Raw genomic sequence first — 21,926 nt, 5'->3', positions numbered from 1 at the left:
TGCTTGGAGGGTTCTGGGCAGGAGGCACAGGTATAATCCTGGGTCCCGGGGCCATGCCGAGGGGAGGTGAATCTACAGGCCAATGGGAGTGCCAGGACGGACTCCTCCCCTGACAGTAAGAAAGAAGTATGCATGAGCCAGGCTGGGCAGAGATTGTGATCAGTGAGTCTACACACAGGTTATACAAATTCAGAGCTGAGACAGTTGATCTCTGGACTGAGGCTTTGTGTGTGCCTGGGGCGGAAGGATGCCAGTGTGTGGGAGGTGTGTTTGATGGGTGGCAGGTGCCTGGGTTGTGTCACCCTTCCAGTCTATTATGACACCCTCTGGGGTCACTTGGGTGTTGTCAGACCACACTTCATCCCTGCCTTCTGGAAAAACTCTCAACATGTCCAGGACATGGACCTGGGTAGACCCCAGCTGAGGTGGGACCCTCACTCTCCCACACCCGATCTTGCCAGAGCTGTCTGGAGGACATTCACATTCCCATCTCTCCCTCCTTCCTTTCTGTGCCTGTGGAATCCCAGCCTTCCATGATGGAAGCAGAAATAGCCGCATCCTCCTTTTGCAGCCTCCCTGGCAATAGAACGAGCAGGTGTGCACGGGGTTTATGCTAAGCAAGTCGAAGCTACTGCCTTGGATATCGGGTCAAGTGTTAGGGAAACAAAGAGGAGGGCACAGTGGACAATGTTTTCTGGTGGTCTTGGCAGGGGCTGCAACTGCCAGCTCCCGGGGCAGTGCAGCTGCAGTAGCTGCGGGGGCGTCTTGAGTTCCAGTCCCTGGGGATGTTGTAGATCCCGTGCTGTGGCCTCTGCTGCCCCCCTGCTGGCAGCTTCTGCATATTTACCGGACCGGTTGCTGCTGTGATTTTGACTGTTCCACTCCTCTGGAATTCTGAGCCTGGGTTCTCCATCTTTTCTGTGGATTCTGAGAGCTAACCAATAAACACATTTATTTTCTGCTTAAGGTCAGAACTGCATTACGTTTCTAGTAACAAATGCTCCTGGCGGATACAGAGATTGGTACAAGGATTGTTTCCAAGCAATAGTTGCTCAGGGAAATGGAGGGCTGGGAAGCTGAGATTGGTTACAGGGCCAGATTGGGGATGAGCAGTGAAAACAAAAGAGTCTTGGGGGATTCTGGCAGGCCTGGTGTGCAGTGATAACTTCAACAGTTGGCTGAGGTATCTGTTATGGTAGATTGGTGTAGGGACCAGCCCCACAGGGTCGGAGGGTTTTTCTCCCCGTGTGCAGAGACAAGAGATTGTAGAAATAAAGACACAAGACAAAGAGATAAAAGAAAAGACAGCTGGCCCTCGGGGACCACTACCACCAAGACGCAGAGACCAGTAGTGGCCCCGAATGTCTGGCTGCACTGTTATTTATTGGATACAAAGCAAAAGGGGCAGGCTAAAGAGTGTGAGTCATTTCCAATGATAGGTAAGGTCACGTGGGTCATGTGTCCACTGGACAGGGGGCCCTTCCCTGCCTGGCAGCCAAGGCAGAGAAAGAGAGGGAGAGAGAGAGACAGCTTATGCCATTATTTGTGCATATCAGAGACTTTTAGTACTTTCACTAATTTTGCTACTGCTGTCTAAAAGGCAGAGCCAGGTGTACAGGATGGAACATGAAGGTGGACTAGGAGCGTGACCACTGAAGCACAGCATCACAGGGAGACGGTTAGGCCTCCGGATAACTGCGGGCAAGCCTGACTGATGTCAGGCCCTCCACGAGAGGTGGAGGAGTAGAGTCTTCTCTAAACTCCGCCAGAGAAAGGGAGAGTCCCTTTCCCGGTCAGCCAAGTAGCGGGTGTTTTCCTTGACACTGAGGCTACCGCTAGACCACGGTCCGCTTGGCAACAGGCGTCTTCCCAGACCCTGGCGTTACCGCTAGACCAGGGAGCCCTCTGGTGGCCCTGTCTGGGCATAACAGAAGGCTCGTACTCTTGTCTTCTGGTCACTTCTCACTATGTCCCCTCAGCTCCTATCTCTGTATGGCCTGGTTTTTCCTAGGTTATGATTATAGAGAGAGGATTATTATAATATTGGAATAAAGAGTAATTGCTACAAACTAATGATTAATGATATTTATATATAATCATGTCTATGATCTAGATCTAGTATAACTCTTGTTGTTTTATATATTTTATTATACTAGAACAGCTCATGCCCTTGGTCTCTTGCCCCAGCACCTGGATGGCTTGCCGCCCACATCCCTCCCATCTTATTAACTAGGATCGCCATCGCCATCATTGCTTGTCATTGACTTTGGACTTGTTTTCGGACTCCTTGGAGGCACCTGCAGACTAAAAGGAGACAACATAAGCATACCAATATTAATAATGCCAGTGACAACAATGATCCTCCAAGCGGTTTGATCTATTTGAAGGGATTAAGATGAGATAATTGTTTAGTTATGCCTTCAAAAATGTCTGAGCCAGGAACAGTGGATAAATGAGCTTGTGAAGCCTCGAAAATTTGCTCTTTAAGTTTTGAAATATCCAAGGTTAAGTTACCATCCCAGGCTTTTAAATGTCTTGAGACCTTTTCCCAGCTATGTTGATCTTTATTATAAGCATAAGGCGTTATGCAATAATCAGAAGTATTCCAATCACACTGTAATTGCATACGGTGTTCCAAATTCATAACTCTATCTCCCAGCCAGATTACACTTCGATGGAGGTCATTAATTTGATTAGTTAATTTTTGATCAATATGAGCCTGAGAATTCCAAAGTCTGGAGGATTTTTTTTGCTATGCTTCAACATATTGAGCTGTTTGAACAGAATTGTGGATGGCAACTCCAGCAGTTGCTGCCATTGCAGTAACTGCAATTAGTCCTGCAATGACTGCAATAAGAGTAAAAATAAATCTCTTTGTTCTTTTGAGGATATCTTTAAGAACTTCATTGACTATGTGAATAGAGGGTGAAGACTCCCATGGATGATGTAAAGAAACTGGTATCCATACCCCTTCCCTAGCCCTTACCAAGAGAATACTTATAGTAGGATTAAAAGTAGCATCAATGGCCGGGCGCAGTGGCTCACGCTTGTAATCCCAGCACTTTGGGAGGCCGAGGCGGGCGGATCACGAGGTCAGGAGATCGAGACCACCTGCCTAACATGGTGAAACGCCATCTCTACTAAAAATACAAAAAATTAGCCGGGCACAGTGGTGGGCGTCTGTAGTCCCAGCTACCCGGGGGGCTGAGGCAGGAGAATGGCGTGAACCCAGGAGGCGGAGCTTGCAGTGAGCCGAGATTGCGCCACTGCACTCCTGGCTGGGCGAAACAGCGAGACCCCATCTCGAAAAAAAAAAAAAAAATTAGCCGGGCGTGGTGGCGGGCACCTGTAGTCCCAGCTACTGAGAGAGGCTGAGGCAGGAGAATGGCATGAACCCGGGAGGCGGAGCTTGCAATGAGCTGAGATCGCGCCACTGCACTCCAGCCTGGGTGACAGAGCGAGACTCCATCTCAAAAAAAAAAAAAAAAAAAAAGAGTAGCATCAATGCACGTGAACAGCTTACAGTTATCACATTCTATAGTTTGTGTGTTGGGAATGATAATTATATTTCCAACCAACAGCATGTAAGGGGGTTTGACATAGCTCCTGATGGGTATCACCTGTTCAGATACGAAGGTGATGTTGAATGTGGGTGTTTTGGTATTAGTGTGAAGGAGGTGATAGGTAGTGTTGCATATCCTTATTCGTGACATAGCTGCAGCTAATTTTCATAGTTGAGGATGTTCTAGGGTAACAAAGGGATGAATCATTTTTGGTCTAGGAGGAGCAATGCCTGCATCCATCCATTTAAATAGGTAAGGAGACACCTATTGTCTCAGCCTGTATGACTGCCATCCATCCTTTATATAATCTAACAGATAATTAAACTCCGAGCATGAGGTATTTTTGCCGGAGCAATCTTGCCAATAATGCCCTTTTGGAGCCCAATCAATAACAATACCCGTGGCTGGACTTTGGAGCACAACGGCCTTGGGAGCATTACAATTATCCCATAAAATTGAAGTCACTATAAAACGTCCCTTTGTAGGTTTCTTTAACCAAAAGAGAGGCCAGGCACAGTTGCTCACACCTGTAATCTCAGCACTTTGGGAGATCGAGGCGGGCAGATCACGAGGTCAGGAGTTCAAAACCAGCTTGGCCAAGATGGTGAAACCCCTGCCTCAGCTTCCCGAGTGCTGGGATTACAGGCACGTGCCACCACGCGCAGCTAATTCTTGTATTTTTTTTCAGTAGAGACGAGGTTTCATCATGTTGCCCAGGCTGGTCTCAAATACCTGACCTCAAGTGATCCAACCACCTCGGCCTTCCAAAGTGCTGGGATTACAGGCATGAGTCACCGCACCTGGGCCCCAGTCACTTTAGAATAGCATGTTGCTTTGTATTCAGAGGGTCTCTCTGCAAATAGCCTATCCACACTGAGCATGCCTGGAAAGACCTGGTTTCCAAATAACTAGCTTCCTCTGTGTAAAATGAGTCTTATTGTATGCATTAAAAATTATCTTGGCTGGGCGCGGTGGCTCACTCCTTTAATCCCAGCACTTTAGGAGGCTCGTTCTATTGCCAGGGAGGCTGCAAAAGGAGGATGCGGCTATTTCTGCTTCCATCATGGAAGGCTGGGATTCCACAGGCACAGAAAGGAAGGAGGAAGAGACGGGAATGTGAATGTCCTCCAGACAGCTCTGGCAGGATCGGATGTGGGAGAGTGAGGGTCCCACCCCAGCTGGGGTCTACCCAGGTCCATGTCCTGGACATGTTGAGAGTTTTTCCGGAAGGCAGAGATAACGTGTGGTCCAAAAACATGCAAATGCCCCTATTGGCCCAGGGGTTGTCATAATAAACTGGAAGGGTGACACATCCCAGGCACCTGCCACCCATCACATGTACCTCCCACCCACTGGCATCCTTCCACCCCAGGCACACACAAATCTTCAGTCCAGAGATCAACTGTCTCAGCTCTGAATTTGCATATCCTGTGTGTAGACTCACTGATCACAATCTCTGGCCAGCCTGGCTTGTGCATACTTCTTTCTTACTGTCAGGGGAGGAGTGCGTCCTGGCACTCCCATTGGCCTGTAGATTCACCACCCCTGGGCAGGGCCCCAGGATCCAGGATAATATCTGTGCCTCTTGCCCAGAACCCTCCAGGCAGACACAATGGTAAGAATGGTGTCTGTCCTGCTGTCTCTGCTGCTGCTTCTGAGTCCTGCTGTCCCCCAGGAGACCCAAGATGGTGAGTGGGGAAAGCAAGGGATGGGTGCTGGAGAGGACTGGAAGGAGGTGAGGAACAGGACATGTGGCTGGGAGAAGGGCTGGATGCAGCTGGGATTCCCTGGCATATGGCAGGAACGGGTGCCCAAGGCTGTCAACTCCCTCAGCTCACACACTTCCAGGAGCATTCAGGGAGCCCGTGCGCTGGCCCGAAATAAGACCTTCAGGAATCTGAATCTAAAACCCCTAGTTTACAGTGAAAACAAAGACCAAGCGACCTGCTTGGGGTAGACAGCCAGGACGGAGCAGGAACCACATGCCTGGAGCTGCTTCTGCTCCTGTTCCTTCCCTCCTTCCGATGGCTGGGTACACCTGCCTGACGCTGAGGGAAAGAGAGAGCAGCCCCAAGGGGAAAGTGGGAAGGCAGGTCGGCTGGAGGGATGGTACTAGAAGGAAACCCGTGCCCTCACCCCACACTCAGACACAGCTGCAGTAGGTCTGGAAGGCGAGTGGCAGGAAGAGAACACAGTGGGAGCTCAGGGAGATCAAGAGTCATGTCTAGGACAGGGGAAGGAGGCGGGTCGTGGCATGAGAATGTGCAGGATAAAGACATGGAAGCGAATGGCTTCTCAGTTGTGTGAGTTTAAAATTTGTGACATTTACAAATTGTCAGAAAGGGTGTTACATGTTCGTTATATAACAATCACTTTGGAATGTTAATCCGATTCTGTGCCAAAATCTGAATTATTCAGGGTTCTCCAGAGAAACAGAACTAATAAGTGGTACACATACACATATATATGTACGTATACATACATACATACACTATATACACATGCATACACACACACATAGGAAGAGATTTACATATATGTATATAAAAGACAGAGAGAGAGTAGAGTTTTATTTTAAGAAATTAACTCACACTATTGGGAGGAGTAACAAGTCCTAAATCTTCAGAGCAGGCCAGCAGGCTGGAGACCCAGGGAAGGGTTGATGTCTTAGTCTTGAGTCCAAGGGCAGACTGTAGGCAGAATTTTTTCTTCTTTAGGGGACCTCTGAGGCTTTTTATCTTAAGGCCTTCAACTGATTGGATGAGGCCCACCACTATGGAGAATAATCCACTTTACTCAAGGTCTACCGATTTTTTTGTAAATTAAAAAAAATTGTGGGTGCATAGTATGTGTATATATTTATGGGGTACATGAGATGTTTTGATTCAGGCATCCATGTGAAATAATCACATCATCGAGAATGAGGTATCCATCCCCTCTAGCTTTTATCCTTTGTGTTACGGACAATCCAATTATACTCTTTTGGTTATTTTAGTTTTTAAAAGTATTTGATTATTTATTTATTTATTTATTTATTTATTTATTTTTGAGACAGCGTCTCACTCTGTCGCCCAGGCTGGAGTGCAGTGGCGCAATCTCGGCTCACTGCAACCTCCGCCTCCCAGGTTCAAGCAATTTTCCTGCCTCAGCCTCCCAAGTAACTGGGACTACAGGCACCTGCCACCACACCCAGCTAATTTTTTTGTATTTTTAGTAGAGACAGGTTTCACCATGTTGGCCAGGCTAGTCTTGATATCCTGACCTCGTGATCTGCCCGCCTTGGTCTCCCAAAGTGCTGGGATTACAGGTGTGAGCAACTGTGCCCTGCCTCTCTTTTGGTTATTTAAAAGTGTACAATTAAATTACGATTATTATTATTTTTTTTTTGAGACGGAGTCTTGTTCTGTCACTCAGGCTGGAGTGCAGTGGTGTGATCTTGGCTTACTGCAAACCTCCGCCTGTTGAGTTCAAGCAGTTATCCTGACTCGGTTATGCACTGCCACATGTGGCTAACTTACGTTTTTTTTTTTTTTTTTTTTTGAGACGGAGTCTCGCTCTGTCGCCCAGGCTGGAGTGCAGTGGCGCAATCTCGGCTCACTGCAAGCTCCGCCTCCCGGGTTCACGCCATTCTCCTGCCTCAGCCTCTCTGAGTAGCTGGGACTACAGGCGCCCGCCACCACACCCGGCTAATTTTTTGTATTTTTAGTAGAGACGGGGTTTCACCGTGGTCTCGATCTCCTGACCTCGTGATCCGCCCGCCTTGGCCTCCCAAAGTGCTGGGATTACAAGCGTGAGCCACCGCGCCCGGCCTAACTTATGTATTTTTAATAGACATGAGGTTTCACCATGTTGGCCAGACTGGTCTTGACCTCTTGACCTCAAGTGATCCACCCACTTCAGCCTCCCAGAATGCTGGAATTACAGGCACGAACCACCACACCTGGCCCCAATTAAATTATTATTGACTACAGTCACCCTGTTGTGCTATCAAATAGTAGGTCTTATTCATTCTTTTTTTTTTTTTTTGTTACAGAGTTGCCCAGGCTGGAATGCAGTGGTGCAATCTTGGCTCACTGCAACCTCTGCCTCCTGGGCTTAAGCGATTCTCCTGCCTTAGCCTTCTGAGTTGCTGGGACTACAGGTGTGTGCCACCATGCCTGGCTAATTTATGTATTTTTAGTAGAGATGGGGTTTCACCATGTTGGCCAGGCTGGTCTCAAACTCCTGACCTCAAGTGACCCACCTGCCTCAGCTTCCCAGTGTTGGAATTACAGGCATGAGCCACCACACCTGGCCCCAGTTAAATTATTATTGACTAGAGTCACTTTGTTGTGCTATCAAATAGTTTTCTGACTATTTTTTTTTGTACCCATTAACCACCCTCCCAATTTCCCCCCACCCCTGTCACTACCCTTCCCAGCCTTTGGTAACCATCCTTCTACTCTCTGTGTCCATGAATTCAATTGTAGGGCCTACTGATTTAAAGGCTAATCACCTTTAGAAACTCAGGAGCAAGAATAATTTTAGTAATTGAACTAGGATTCTGCCATATGACCTCCAACATCATTAGCACCTGTATAAATTGTATCATAAAATAATTATGGAACTATTATGGAAATGTCCCTCTCTCCCAGATCCCACCTGGTACCAAAATGCATGGTAAAACCCAGGGAGTTCTGAGCTCCATCCTAGTCTTACCCTGTGCTAATTCAGTCTGGGTCATTTCTTGAATTTTCTAGTAAATTCTCCTTTCTACCCTTTCTAACTATATGTATTTGTCAGGTTAAGCTAGAAATGTTAATTTTTTTTTTTTTTTTTGAGACAGAGCCTTGCTCTGTCATCTAGGCTGGAGTGCAGTGGCGTGATCTCAGCTCACTGCAAGCTCCGCCTCCCGGGTTCATGCCATTCTCCTGCCTCAGCCTCCCAAGTAGCTGGGACTACAGGCGCCCGCCACCACCCCTGGCTAATTGTTTGTATTTTTAGTAGAGACAGGGTTTCACCATGTTAGCCAGGATGGTCTCGATCTCCTGACCTCATGATCCACCCGCCTCGGCCTCCCAAAGTGCTGGGATTACAGGCGTGAGCTACTGAGCCCAGCCGAAATGTTAATTTTTTTTTTTTGAGATAGAGTCTCACTCTGTCATCCAAGCTGGAGTGCAGTGGCATGATCTTGGCTTGTTGCAACCTCTGCCTCTCTGGTTCAAGTGATTTTCCTGCCACAGACTCCAGCATAACTGGGATTACAGGCCCATACCACCACGCCCAGCTAATTTTTGTATTTTTAATGGAGATGGGCTTTCACCATGTTGGCCAGGCTGGCCTTCAACTTCTGATCTCATGTAATCTGCCTACCTTGGCCTCCCAAAGTCCTGGGATTACAGGCATGAGCCACAGAGCCCAGCCTAGAAATGTTAATTTCTAACGCATGTCAGATTCCATGCACACTGGGCAAGGTTCCATTCCTCCATGGGGTGACTCAGGGATCCAGGCTAATTGCATATTGAGACTCTTTCATATTATCCTGTGGCCTTCAAAGTCGTCACCTCAAGGGATGAGAAACAAAAGGGACAAGCCAGCTGGTGGGGTCTTGGACAAGAAAAAAGACATCACTTCCGCTCACATTCTCTTTTGACAAAACTCAGTCACATGGTCCCAATATATCTTTGAGGAGGCTGAGTAATGTTATCTTCTTATGTGCCAAGCAGAGGAAATAATGTAGTGAAGACACAGGATGGTCTCTGAAATATCATCCCCAGCATGAAAGTAGAGCATATTCACTTGAGTGAGCCTCCAGTGGTGTGAAGTTGATGGCAGGAGAAAGAGCTGGGGAAGAAAAGGCCAGTGGGCAGGTCTCCCCTCCTAGCCCTATGCAGCCCCACAGTGGGACCCTTGCATGGACCTCAACCATCAGAATCTTTTCTTTTGCAGGTCGTTACTCTCTGACCTATATCTACACTGGGCTGTCCAAGCCTATTGAAGATGTCCCTGCATTTCAGGCCCTTGGCTTACTCAATGACCTCCAGTTCTTTAGCTACAACAGTAGAGACAGGAAGTCTCAGCCCGTGGGACTCTGGAGACAGGTGGAAGGAATGGAGGATTGGAAGCAGGACAGCCAACTTCAGAAGGCCAGGGAGGACATCTTTATGGAGACCCTGAACAACATCATGGAGTATTACAACGACAGTAATGGTCAGTGAACAACAAACCACAGGGGTGGAAGTTCTAACCCAAGAGGCAGCCCCCCAAGTGTGAGTGGCAAGGGGTCAGCATGATGGAAATAGTCCCAATCCCAGGGGAGGAACAGGAGACACAGCAGAAACAGATATGTCCGCATCCCACCCACCTCACAGCACAGGTGCTGCCCCCTTCCCCATCGATTGCCCCATCCTCATCCCAGGCCTCAGCTCACACAGGAAGTGATGGCAGAGTCACTTCCTATCCAGGCACCTCTGACCTCTCACCTCCACACCCCACCCGTCAGAGGCTGTTCCCCCCGTGAGAAGGCATCAGACTTACCCCTGTCCAGGGAGGTTGCCTGGAGAGTGAGCCACTCTCAAAGCCACTCGGACCTGCGCTCACCTGGTGGCTCTGCCAGTCCTACCTGTTGACAGTGAAATGTTCCCAAAATATCTGGTTGAAATCTGCAAACACTGGAGCACTGAGACCTACCTCCAAACAAGTCTGTAATATTTAACTATGTCTATTCTATGAAGGATGCCACAGTCTGTCCTGATCTCCCTTGCAGCTCCATCGCCTAGGACAGGGTGCAGCCAATATTGGCTCAATTGAAATTTGTGGAATCAACAGAGAAAAGCACCCGGCACACACCGTAGCCCATGCTGGGGGCTCAGGAAGTGCTGGATTCAAAACCGTGGGCTGTTAGAGTTCCCTGCAGCCCTAAAGTTCCTCCTCATCATAAGATGCAGACCCAGGAAGGGCACCTGCACTGTGGTCGGAGGAGCTGGTGGCAGAGCCCGCGCAGAGACAGTCCCTATGCCCCTGGCCCAGTGCTTTTTCTTCTAAACACACTGCTGGCCCCAAGGCAGCCAACCTCAGGTCTGGTGAACTGCTGGTGTTAAATTATCATAGAGTGGGTGTCAAAAGATGGGCTTCTAAATACAAAACTGCCCAAGGTGCTACATGGGATCTGAAGATTTTCGAAAGGAGGCAAGAAAGAGATAGGCAGACTTTTCAAGGATGTGGGGTGGGAGGTCTTGGTAAGGAAATTGGCCCGGGCTGTGTGTCAGCAATAGGAGAGGAGGGGGCACAGGTGATCAGAAAAGACACTGGGGGAAGCATTGATGGACAGGAATAGAAATGGCAAAGTGGATAATTACGAGGAAGGAGGATGAAGAGATGAACACAGGGTATTAGAAAATAATAGTAGGCAGGGCTCAGTGGCTCACTCCTGTAATCCCAGCACTTTGGGAGGCTGAGGCAGGCGGATCACCTAAGGTCAGGAGTTTGAGACCAGCCCGGCCAACATGGTGAAACCCTGTCTCTACTAATAATACAAAAATAGCCCGGCATGGTGGCGTACGTCCGTGGTCTTAGCTACTCAGGAGGCTGAGGCAGGAGAATTGCTTGAACCCAGGAGGCAGAGGTTACAGTGAGCTGAAATCCTACCATCGCACTCCAGCCTGGGTGACAAGAGTGAAACATCGTCTAAAAACAAAAAACAAAAAACAAAAAAAGGAAATAATAGTAGCTGACATTTACTGAGCACTTACTTTGTGCCAGGCCCATCTATGAGCATATATAATGCTCAGAATAGTCCCCTAAAACAGTGCTCTTGGCATTGCCATTTCAGAGGTCAGGAAATAGAGGCACAGGGAGTTGAGTGGCTCCAGTTCAGGCAACACACCAGGTGGGGGGTGGGGGATGGGGAGAGACCTGGGACGTGAGCCCAGACAGCTTGAGAGCTGTCAGAGTCTATGCCAACAGCATCAACCAGTGCTGGGTAAACACCTGCTTTTATAATCAGAATGAAGAGGCTGTGTCCCCTGCCCTACGAGGTCCATTTCTGAGAGTTGTGGCTAATGGGCAAGAAGGTTGGGACGTTAGAGATTTGGGATAAAGATATCAAACACCAGAAAGGAAGAAAGAAGTGATCAGATTAGGGTTACTTAGGTGATGATATGAACTCTTCCTAGAACTGAGAGAAAATGAGAGCCTTCCTTTACTCATATGAAATCACAAATAATTTCTATCCAATTTGGAAGTACACTTTGGTGTGGTTGTGACAGCTTCTTCAGGACTCAGCATAAATTCAAACAAATAATTGTCCTTAGAAGAGATGCTGTAGAAGAGATACAAATATATCCATATTCTGTAGCTTTTTTTTTTTTTTTTGAGATGGAGTTTTGCTCTTGTCACCCAAGCTGGAGTGCAATGACGCAATCTTGGCTCACTGCAACCTTTGCCTCCCAGGTTCAAGGGATTCTCCTGCCTCAGCCTCCCAATAACTGGGACTATAGGCTACAGGCATGTGTCACTACACCTGGTTAATTTTTTTTTTTTTTGAGACTGAGTCTTGCTCTGTCTTTCAGGCTGATGTACAATGGTGCCAACTCGGCTCACTACAATTTCTGACCCCCAGGTTCAAGCGATTCTCCTGCCTTAGCCTCACGAGTAGCTGGGATTACAGGCATGTGCCAGCACACCCAGCAAATTTTTGTATTTTTAGTAGAGACGAGGTCTTACCATGTTGGCCAGGCTGGTCTCAAACTCCTGACCTCAGGTGATCCTCTGGCCTCAGCCTCCCGAACTGCTGGGATTACAGGTATGAGCCATTGCGCCCAGCCTAATTTTATATTTTTAGTAGAGATGGGGTTTCACCATATTGGCCGGGCTGGTCTTGAACTCATGATTTAAGGTGATCTGTCCTCCTCAGCCTCTCAAAGTGCTGGGATTACAAGTGTGAGCCACTGGGCCCAGTGTTTTTTTTTTATTTTTATTTTTTTTTATTTTTAAGATAGGGTCTCACTCTGTCACCCAGGCTGAAATGCAGTAGTGTGATTTTGGCTCATTGCAGCCTTGACTTCCCAGGCTGAAGTGATCCTCCCACCTCAGCCTCCTGAGTAGCTGGGGCTACAGGCATGCACCACCATGCTGCACTAATTTTTATATTTTTTGTAGTGGTGGGATTTCGCCATATCACCCCGGCTGGTCTGGAACCCCTGGGCTCAAGCGATCCACTCGCTTCAGCTTCTCAAAGTGCTGGGATTACAGGCATGAGCCACAGCACCCAGGCTGTAGCTCTCTTAAAGAGGAACATATCTCATCTGAGACAAACCTGAAATGCCAAACCAAACTGAGTTAGCCCCTCTCCGTCTGCTGTATATATTGGAGTAATAACCTATTTGTCTTGATAAGGGGATTGCATGCTTGAATTGCAAAAACCTTTATTTCTTTTGGGTTGCCCAATGTGCAGGACTAAGAGTTATTTCGATAAAATTTCGCACCAGGCTGACTGTCTCTCTGTGGGGTCGGGGGAGTTTTCAGGGTCTCACATCTTGCAGGGAAGGTTCGGTTGTGAGATCGAGAATAACAGAAGCAGTGGAGCATTCTGGAAATATTACTACGATGGAAAGGACTACATTGAATTCAACAAAGAAATCCCAGCCTGGGTCCCCTTTGACCCAGCAGCCCAGAATACCAAGCAGAAGTGGGAGGCAAAACCAGTCTACGTGCAGCAGGCCAAGGCTTACCTGGAGGAGGGGTGCCCTGAGACTCTGCGGAAATACCTGAAATACAGCAAAAATATCCTGGACCGGCAAGGTACTCACTGCTTCCTGCTCCCCAGTACTGAGCCCAGAATAAAAGATGATCTCAGGCTAGGAGCTCAGGCAACATCTTAGTCCGGTCTCATGTGTTCCTGGATGTCCCTCAGACCCCCAGCTTTCATCCTTTAGGATTCACTCCTTCCCTGGGATGATATAATTTTTGGGCCAAAAAGAACATCATCAAAATTTCAGGCAGAATGGGCCAGGAAGGCCGTTCTTTCTTGATAGGTGTCCCCATATCATCTCCAATTGACAGACAAGGAGCTTGAGGTTAGAGAGGTGAGGGTAACACTGTCTGTAAGAGGCAGAGCTGGGACTCAAATTCCAGATTTCAGATTCCAAATGCCATCGTTGTTTCTCTCTACAATGATGCCTCCCATCTGGGTGGTGGAGAGAAGGGAGGTGTATAAAATGTCAGCCTCAGAAGGAAAAGAGCGAGCCAGTGTGAGCGGAATTGATGGCTGCAAGCTGAGACTTGGATTGGAGACGTAGTGAGACTCAGGATTGTGCAGTGCTGCAGGGAAGCGGTTGCTGGATAGAGGCATGGGCTGAACTGAGCAGCTGGAGTGAGACTCGGGGAGAGGAGAACTCCAAAGCCCACTGAGATGTGGGAAAACATGGAGAAGTGCACGGAGCATTCACAACTTAACTGCCGTCAGAGTCAATACATGGGTGGGGTGGGGATTGGGCAAGAGGGAAAGTGACAGCTTTCCCTGATATTCTGGAAAGTCTCCCGGGGCCAGGAGTGAGCAGGTACAGAGCTTAGAGATCTGCTGATCACTGACATACAGGGGTGGGGGTGGGAAGAGACCTGGGCCGGGAGAAGTCGACCTCAAGCCTGCAGTGTCACACTCTGTCCCTCCACAGATCCTCCCTCTGTGGTGGTCACCAGCTACCAGGGCCCAGGAGAAAAGAAGAAACTCAAGTGCCTGGCCTATGACTTCTACCCAGGGAAAATTGACATGCACTGGACTCGGGCCGGCGAGGTGCAGGAGCCTGAGTTACAGGGAAATGTTCTTCACGATAGAAATGGCACTTACCAGTCCTGGGTGGTGGTGGCAGTGCCCCCACAGGACACAGCCCCCTACTCCTGCCACGTGCAGCACAGCAGCCTGGCACAGCCCCTGGTGGTGCCCTGGGAGGCCAGATAGGATGCAAGGGCTGGAGGCCATGTGGGATCTCAGCCCCAGTAGCTGCCCTTCCTGCCTGATATGGGAGCTGAACCACAGAAATCACCGTCAATGGATCCACAAGGCCTGAGGAGCAGTGTTGGGGGACAGACAGGAGGTGGATTTGGAGACCGAAGACTGGGATGCCTGTCTTGAGCAGACTTGGACCCAAAAAATCATCTCACCTTGAGCCCATCCCCACCCCATTGTCTAATCTGTAGAAGCTAATAAATAATCATCCCTCTTTGCCTAGCATAACAGAGAATCCTTTTTTTAATGGTGATGTGCCGTAGAAATGTGACTAGATTTTCTCATTGGTTCTGCTCTCAAGCACTGAATTCATCTGAAACTCTTGGTTTCCCCTGGAGGCCATGGTTCCTGGGCACCTTGACCTGGGCAATCCCAAGTGTGGCCTGAACCCCCTTCCCTTGGGGATTGTTCAGGCGTCCCTAGACGCCTTGTGGTATTGTACCTAATACCCATGAAGGGAGAGGATGATATTACTCGCCAGTGTACACCCCCCTGTGATATTGTTCATAATATCCAGAGTGAAGAAAGATGATATTACTCCTAATATCACAGAAGGTGTACACCCCCATTGTGATATTGTTCCTAATACCCAGTTGGGGAGGGGAGAATATCTCTCCCAATATACAAGGGGTGTTTAAACTCTCTGTGATATTGTTCCTAATATTCAGGGGGGACGAGGATGATATTACCCAAATATTGCAGGGATTGTACACCCCCCCTTTGGTATTGTTCCTAATATCCAGGGGCAGAGAGGATGCTATTACTCCCAATATCGCAGGGGGTCTACATCCCCCCGCCGTGACATTGTTCTTAATAACCAAAGGGTGAGAAGCTGATATTATTCCCAATACCACAGGGGCTGTACACCCCCTATGAGATATTGTTCCTAATATCCAGGAGGGGAGAAAATGATATTACTCCCAATAGCATGGGAATTTACATCCCCCGTTGTAATCTTGTTCTTAATATTCAGGAAGGGAGAGGATGATACGACTCCCAGTATCACAGGGGGTGTTCACCCCCCATGATATTTTTTTCTAATATCCAGGGTGGGACTGGATGATATTACTCCCAATATCACAGGAAGTGTACATGTCTCTGTGATATTTTTCCTGATATCCAGGGGAGAGAGGAAGATATTACTTTCAATAGCGTACAGGGGTGTACACCCCCCTGTGATAGTGTTCCTAATATCTTGAGAGGGAGAGGATGATATTACTTTTTTTTGATATTTTTCCTAATATCCAGGGGTGGAGACGATGAAATTACTCCCAATATCACAGAAGGTTTACACTCCTTTTGTCATATTGTTCCTGATATCCAGGGTGGGAGAGGATGATATTACTTCCAATATCGCAGGAAGTGCATACCCCCTTGTGATATTGTTCCTAACATCCAAAGGAAGAGAGAATAGTATTACTTCCAATATCGCAGGGGGTGTACGGCCCCCCTTGTGATATTGTTCCTAATATCCAAGAGGGAGAAAGTTCTATTATTCTCAATATCACAAAGGGTGTACACCACCACCGTAATATTGTTTGTAATTTCCAGGGAGGGGAGAGGATAATATTACTCCCAATATCGCAAGGGTTGTACACCCTTCTGTGATATTTTTCATAATATTTAGGGGTGAAGAGGATGATATAAATGCAAACATCACAGGGGGTGGTCACTGTATTGTGATATTGTTCGAAATATCCAAGAGGGGAGAGGATGAAATTACTCCCAATATTGCAGCGGGGGTACACCCCTCTGTGACATTCTTTGTAATATTCAGGGGAAGAGAGGATAATATTACTCCCAATGTCACTTTGGGTATTCATTCCCCTGTGATATTGTTTGTAATATTCAGGAAAGGAGATGATGACATTACTTTTAAAATCGAAGGAGTGTCCACACCTCTGTGATATGGTTCGTAATATCCAGGGGAAGAGAGGATAATATTACTCCCAATATCGCAGGGGGGTACACCTGCCTGTAATATTGTTCGTAATATTCAGGGTGGGAGAGGATGAAATTACTCCCAATATCGCAGCGGGTGTGTACCCCACTGTGATACTGCTTGTAGTATCCAGTCAAGGGGAGGATGATATTACTCCCAATACCGCAGGAGATGTACACCCCGCTGTGATATTGTTTGCAGTATCCAGAGGGGGAGTGGGTAATATTATTCCCAATATCACAGCAGGTGTACAATTCCCTGTGATATTGTCTGTAATATCCAGGGAAAAAAGGATGCTATTACTCCCAATATTTCAGGGAATGTACACCCTCCTGTGATACTGTGTGTAATATGCAAGGGGGAAGAGGATGATATTACAGCAAATATCACAGGGGGTGTACAAGCCCCTGTGTGATAGTTTGTAATATCCAGAAGGGGAGAGGATGATATTACTTCCATGTACACCCCCTGCGATATGGGGAGTAATATCATATTATTTCTCCGTGGATATTACGAACAATATCACAGAAGGGTGATTGTTTGTAATATTCAGGGATGAGAGAATAATATTCTTTTTTCCCCTAAATTTTATGAACCATATCAAAAGTAATTATATTACTCCCTGCAATATTGGGAGTAATATAATTGTTTCCCCTCATGGATATTTCAAAAAATATCATGGGGGGGGTGTACACCCCCTGCGATATTGGGAGTAATATCACCCTCTTTCCCAGTGGATATTATGAAAAATATCACAGGGGTGCTGTACACCCTCCTGGGATATTGGAAATAGTATCATCCTCTTCCCCCCTGGAGATTAGGAACAATATCACAAGGGAGTGTACACCTTCTGCGATATCGGGAGTAATATCATCCTCTCTTCTGTTGAATATTATGAACAATATAACATGAGGTGTACAAAGTGACATGATATTCTAAGGTGACTGAGAAATTATTAAAAGAGATCATTTTTGGCAATGAGACTCTTTGGGTTGGGGCCTCTTCAATTTGCACTTAGATTTGGTCCTGCCTGTGGGAGAATCTATCAGTGGTCCTCCTTTGGGGGAGCAAGGAGTGACCATCCAAGGACCCACATCTGGTTCTCTGCTCTCCTTTATCATCCCTGATGCCTAGTCTATGTCATGGCCCAGCCCTACCCCCAGGTCACCTCCCTTGTCAGGCTCCTGTGTCCCCCACACCCATGCTGACCTGGTTAGAAACACTTTTTTTTTTTTTTTTTTGAGATGGAGTCTTGCTCTGTCACCCAGGCTGGAGTGCAGTGGCATGATCTCGGCTCACTGGAACCTCCATCTTCTAGGTTCAAGTGATTCTCCTGCCTCAGCTTTGTGAGTAGCTGGGATTACAGGTGCCTGCCACCACACCCAGCTAATTTTTGTATTTTTAGTAGAGATGGGGTTTCACCATGTTGGCCAGGCTGGTCTCAAACTGCTGACCTCAGGTGATCCACCAGCCTCAGCCTCCCAAACTGCTGGGATTATAGTAGTGACCCACCTTCCCTGGCAGAAACATTCTTTTGACCGCCTCTTGGCAAGCTCTTAGGTCTTCACATCTCTGATACATCATTTCCTGCAGGAGTTTTTCTCTGGGTGTCTCAGTGGCTCTGTGCCCCTCTCCCCAACCCTGACACCTGTCCAGGACTTCGGTTTTCTGAGGTTTCCTCCCCCTTGTCCACCCTACTCCTCTCCTGTTACAGATGAGTCCAGATCCCATGTTTTAATGTTCTTTAGCCCAGACCTGCTCACATGAGCTCTTGGTTTCCTTATTGACCTAAGCTGTTAATTCTTTATCCTTTTATTTGTTGAGGGTGTCATCCTATTTTGAATTGAAAAATACAGTTGCTGTATTTTTCCCTCTTGACTGAGCTTTCTTCCCTGGGGCTCTCTATGTTCAGATAGAACTTTTTGCCCCAGAAGAGGAAATGTGGATTTCATTAGGCTAAAGAAGTAATTTCTCAGCTTTGATTTCCAAGTTGGACCCAAAGCATTAAGAAAAAAAAAAAAAAAAAAGTGGGTGGTGGGGAAGGATAGCCTTCAAATTTAGGCTTTCCAAAAAGATGAGATGTTTGACTTAGAATTCCGAAGGCTGGGAATGATTTCCTTAAGGAGCCCAGCTTGGAGGATGGACTTTGGAATAATCCAGAGTGGGAGGCTGAGGACAGGATGTAAAGAAAGTTCTTGTCGCATGGGAAGGAAAAGTACAGACACAGGCAGGTGGGGCTTCCTGAGAAGGTCAAGGTGAGAGCTCTGCTGTGTCTTTTGGGGTTGAAACCTGTGCATGGCAGTTGGTGACTCATTTGAGGAAACTCACTCCCTGGGACTTGGAGGGGATCTGACAACCCCAGGGCCAATTCCTGTATCCTGAGCTGTGCCCTGGAGAGCTGAGGGCTCTCAAACAAGCTCTGGCTACGTGGGCCAAGACCAATGTGGTGTGGAAATGTGGAGCAGCTGGAGTGGAGGGCCGGGTCTCCCAGGGAGCCAAGGATTGTGGGGAAACTGAGGCACAGAAGAGGCTTGGGTTTGTGTAAAAGAGTTTTCAGGCCGGGTGCTGTGGCTCACGCCTGTAATCCCAGCACTTTGGGAGGCTGAGGTGGGTGGATCACCTGAGGTCAGGCATTCAAGACCAGCCTGGCCAACGTGGTGAAACTCCATCTCTACTAAACACACAAAAATCAGCTGGGTGTGGTGGCAGGTGCCTGTAATCTCAGCTACTCAGGAGGCTGAGGCAGGAGAATTGCTCGAACCTGGGAGGCGGAGGTTGCAGTGAGCCGAGATCGTGCCACCGCACTCCAGCCTGGGTGACAGAGCAAGACTCCATCTCAAAAATAAATAAATAAAAAGAGTTTGTAGAATTCTAAGTAGCTCTGTGCCCATTGCTCCCCCTCCACATCTGGCCAAGACTTGGATCTTCTGAGGTTTCCTCCCCTTCTTCTACTCCCACCCATCTCTCCTGTCGTGAGGCCAGAGCTCACATTCAAATCTTCCTTCGCCCTGGCCTGTTCATGTTGCCTTTTGCTTTTTAAAAAAAATTTGAAATGTTCCTCCTGTCATGTGCTATTCTTTATTTGCTCAAAGTATTCGACATTACTGTGAAATGTCACTGGCTGGGCGATTTCTTCCTGAGCGATTTGGCTTATCTTCTCTGACTAAATGGAATAAACCTGTTCAAATCAGTATTTTTACATATTGCTCATCCAATATTGTATAGGAAAAATACTAATATGGGGCCAGGCGTGGTGGCTCACGTCTGTAATCCCAGCACTTTGGGAGGCCAAGGCGGGCAGATTATGAGGTCAGGAGATCAAGACCATCCTGGCTAACATGGTGAAACCCCATCTCTACTAAAAGTACAAAAAAGAAAAAAAGGGAAAATACTAATATGGGGCTAGGCATGGTCATTCATACCTGTAATGCCAGTACTTTGGAAGGCTGAAGTGGGAGGATCACTTGAGTCCAGGAGTTCGAGACCAGCCTGGGCAACATAGTGAGACCCCTGTCTCTACAAAAACCAAAAAAAAAAAAAAAAAAAAAAAAAAAAGAAAATGAGCCAGGCATGGTGGTGAATGCCTGTAGTCCTTGCTACCCAGTAGGCTAAGGAGGAAGGATTGCTGGAGCCCAGGAGTTGGAGGCTGCAGTGAGCTATGATCACGCCACTGCACTCCAGCCTGGAATGGCCTGAATTTCCTGTTCAGATCTTTTGTGAATCAAATATTATACAACTGTAGTCATGATCTTCTTGGCTAGAGAGAGGCTGGCTGTTACCCAGAGCCACAGGGTGATTAGGTAGAATGAAAAGAGAGTCACCAACTCAAGACAGTAGCACAATGTCCATGTGGTTTTGGCTGGTGCAGTCTAAAATCTGAATTATGCAAAGTGTATTTGATCTTGCATCACATCAGGAAAAAGCTCAGTAATCTATTTCATCATGGGGTGTGGAGAAGTTGCTGGAACCATTTCTAGACACAGACTTTTGTTCTCCAGAGGCCAGCAAGTTAGCTTCACTGAGCTTCGGGGCCCACAGTGGGAAGAGATGTCCCACTGAGGCTCAGTGTTGACTTCACTCTTGTGGAGCAAAGGTGTAGGAACTAAGGGCTTTATGCTAATTAAAAGATGAGGCCAGGTGCAGTGTCTCATACCTGTAATGGGGCCTTGCTATGTTGCCCAGGCCGGTCTCGAGCTCCTGGGTTCAAGCCATCCTCCCACCTGAGCCTCCTGAATCACCGGGATTAAAAGTGTGAGCCACTGTGCCCAGCCCACCTTTTAATAGAACTGATGCTTAATCCACAGCTCACCTGTCAGCCCACAATTCTTGAATTTTGGCCTCTTTTATGTCCTCTTGAATGTAAATATACTTCAAAATTCCCACCCAGAATCTTTGGAATCTCATTTCTTCAATCACTTTACTTTAGAGTCATTTTTAGAGTAAATGAATCTGCCTGGTTTTCAACTTGACACCCTCTCTAAACGTGAATGAGTTCAAATCATATTTGTTCCTAAGGAATCACGCTCAAGCATAGTACCAATCTGTGGGATATGCCATTACAACTCTAGAAATCATGTTCTCAAGATAAAAGCCTTTAAGAAAAGCTGTCTTGATATATCATGTAAGCATGACAATGGAATACTAAATCAACATAGCTGAGATTTTCCTTATGTCCTATGCTTTTAAATGATCAACCCTACAGTCCTGGAACCAACCTTTATGGTTATCAATACCTCCGTTATTTTAAACTCTCTCAGGTATCATAATCCTTCTTTTTTTTTTTTTTGAGACGGAGCCTTGCACTGTCGCCCAGGCTGGAGTGCAGTGGCGTGATCTCGGCTCATTGCAAGCTCCACCTCCTGGGTTCACGCCATTCTCCTGCCTCAGCCTCCCGAGTAGCTGGGACTACAGGCACCCGCCACGACCCTCAGCTAATTTTTTGTATTTTTAGTGGTGCCGGGGTTTCACCATGTTAACCAAGATGGTCTCGATCTCCTGGCCTCATGATCCACCCGCCTCGGCCTCCCAAAGTGCTAGGATTACAGGCGTGAGCCACCGTGCCTGTCCTTCCTTCTTATATGTATCAAAACTCATATTGAAAAATGAGTTCTGGGTTACAAAAGAGGGTTTATTTTTTGCACCTGCCTTTGAATCAGTCCTTAAGCTTAACCTTTAACTTCCAAGGAACTACTTTTTTTTTTTTTTTTTTTTTTTAGATAGAGTCTTGCTCTGTCACCCAGGCTGGAGTGCAATGACACAATCTAGGCTCACTGCAACCTCCGTCTCCCGGGTTCAAGCTATTCTCCTGCCTCAGCCTCCTGAGTAGCTGGGATTACAGTCATGCGCAACCATGGCCTGCTACCATTTGTATTTTTAGTAGAGGCAGGGTTTCTCCATGCTGGTCAGGCTGGTCACGAACTCCAGACCTCAGGTGATC

The 21,926-nt window shown here is 47.4% G+C and overlaps 1 protein-coding gene, 1 long non-coding RNA gene and 1 other non-coding gene across 3 annotated transcripts; 1 reads left to right on the top strand and 2 right to left on the bottom strand.

Annotated features, from left to right (window-relative positions):
* Positions 1-5,038: 5,038 nt before the first annotated feature.
* Positions 5,039-14,775, top strand: LOC100595460 (zinc-alpha-2-glycoprotein). The gene is made up of 4 exons (XM_003278073.4): positions 5,039-5,251; positions 9,492-9,752; positions 13,068-13,343; positions 14,216-14,775. The coding sequence occupies exons 1-4, from the start codon at positions 5,176-5,178 to the stop codon at positions 14,497-14,499; spliced, it is 897 nt and encodes a 298-aa protein (XP_003278121.1). The 5' UTR covers positions 5,039-5,175; the 3' UTR covers positions 14,500-14,775.
* LOC115830919 lies at positions 7,129-12,215 on the bottom strand. The gene is made up of 3 exons (XR_004026469.1): positions 12,157-12,215; positions 8,749-8,756; positions 7,129-7,167 (listed from the first exon to the last, which is right to left on the bottom strand). It is a non-coding gene; the product is annotated as an uncharacterized LOC115830919 (long non-coding RNA).
* A 6,777-nt stretch (positions 14,776-21,552) lies between the features above and the next one.
* Positions 21,553-21,678, bottom strand: LOC115831064. The gene has a single exon (XR_004026611.1). It is a non-coding gene; the product is annotated as a small nucleolar RNA SNORA40 (small nucleolar RNA).
* Between the last annotated feature and the right edge of the window lie 248 nt (positions 21,679-21,926).

Source organism: Nomascus leucogenys, chromosome 17 (assembly GCF_006542625.1).
Source record: "Nomascus leucogenys isolate Asia chromosome 17, Asia_NLE_v1, whole genome shotgun sequence".
Classification (NCBI taxonomy): Eukaryota; Metazoa; Chordata; class Mammalia; order Primates; family Hylobatidae; genus Nomascus; species Nomascus leucogenys.
Note: the sequence above shows the minus strand (reverse complement) of the source record. Positions and strands in the feature narration are given on the sequence as shown.

Bases quoted from the DNA above. Each gene is read 5' to 3' on its own strand.
- LOC100595460 (XM_003278073.4), top strand. From the start codon at position 5,176: ATGGTAAGAATGGTGTCTGTCCTGCTGTCTCTGCTGCTGCTTCTGAGT. The intron at 9,753-13,067 runs GTCAGTGAACAA...GGGAGTTTTCAG, and splicing joins GTATTACAACGACAGTAATG to GGTCTCACATCTTGCAGGGA. The intron at 13,344-14,215 runs GTACTCACTGCT...GTCCCTCCACAG, and splicing joins AAATATCCTGGACCGGCAAG to ATCCTCCCTCTGTGGTGGTC.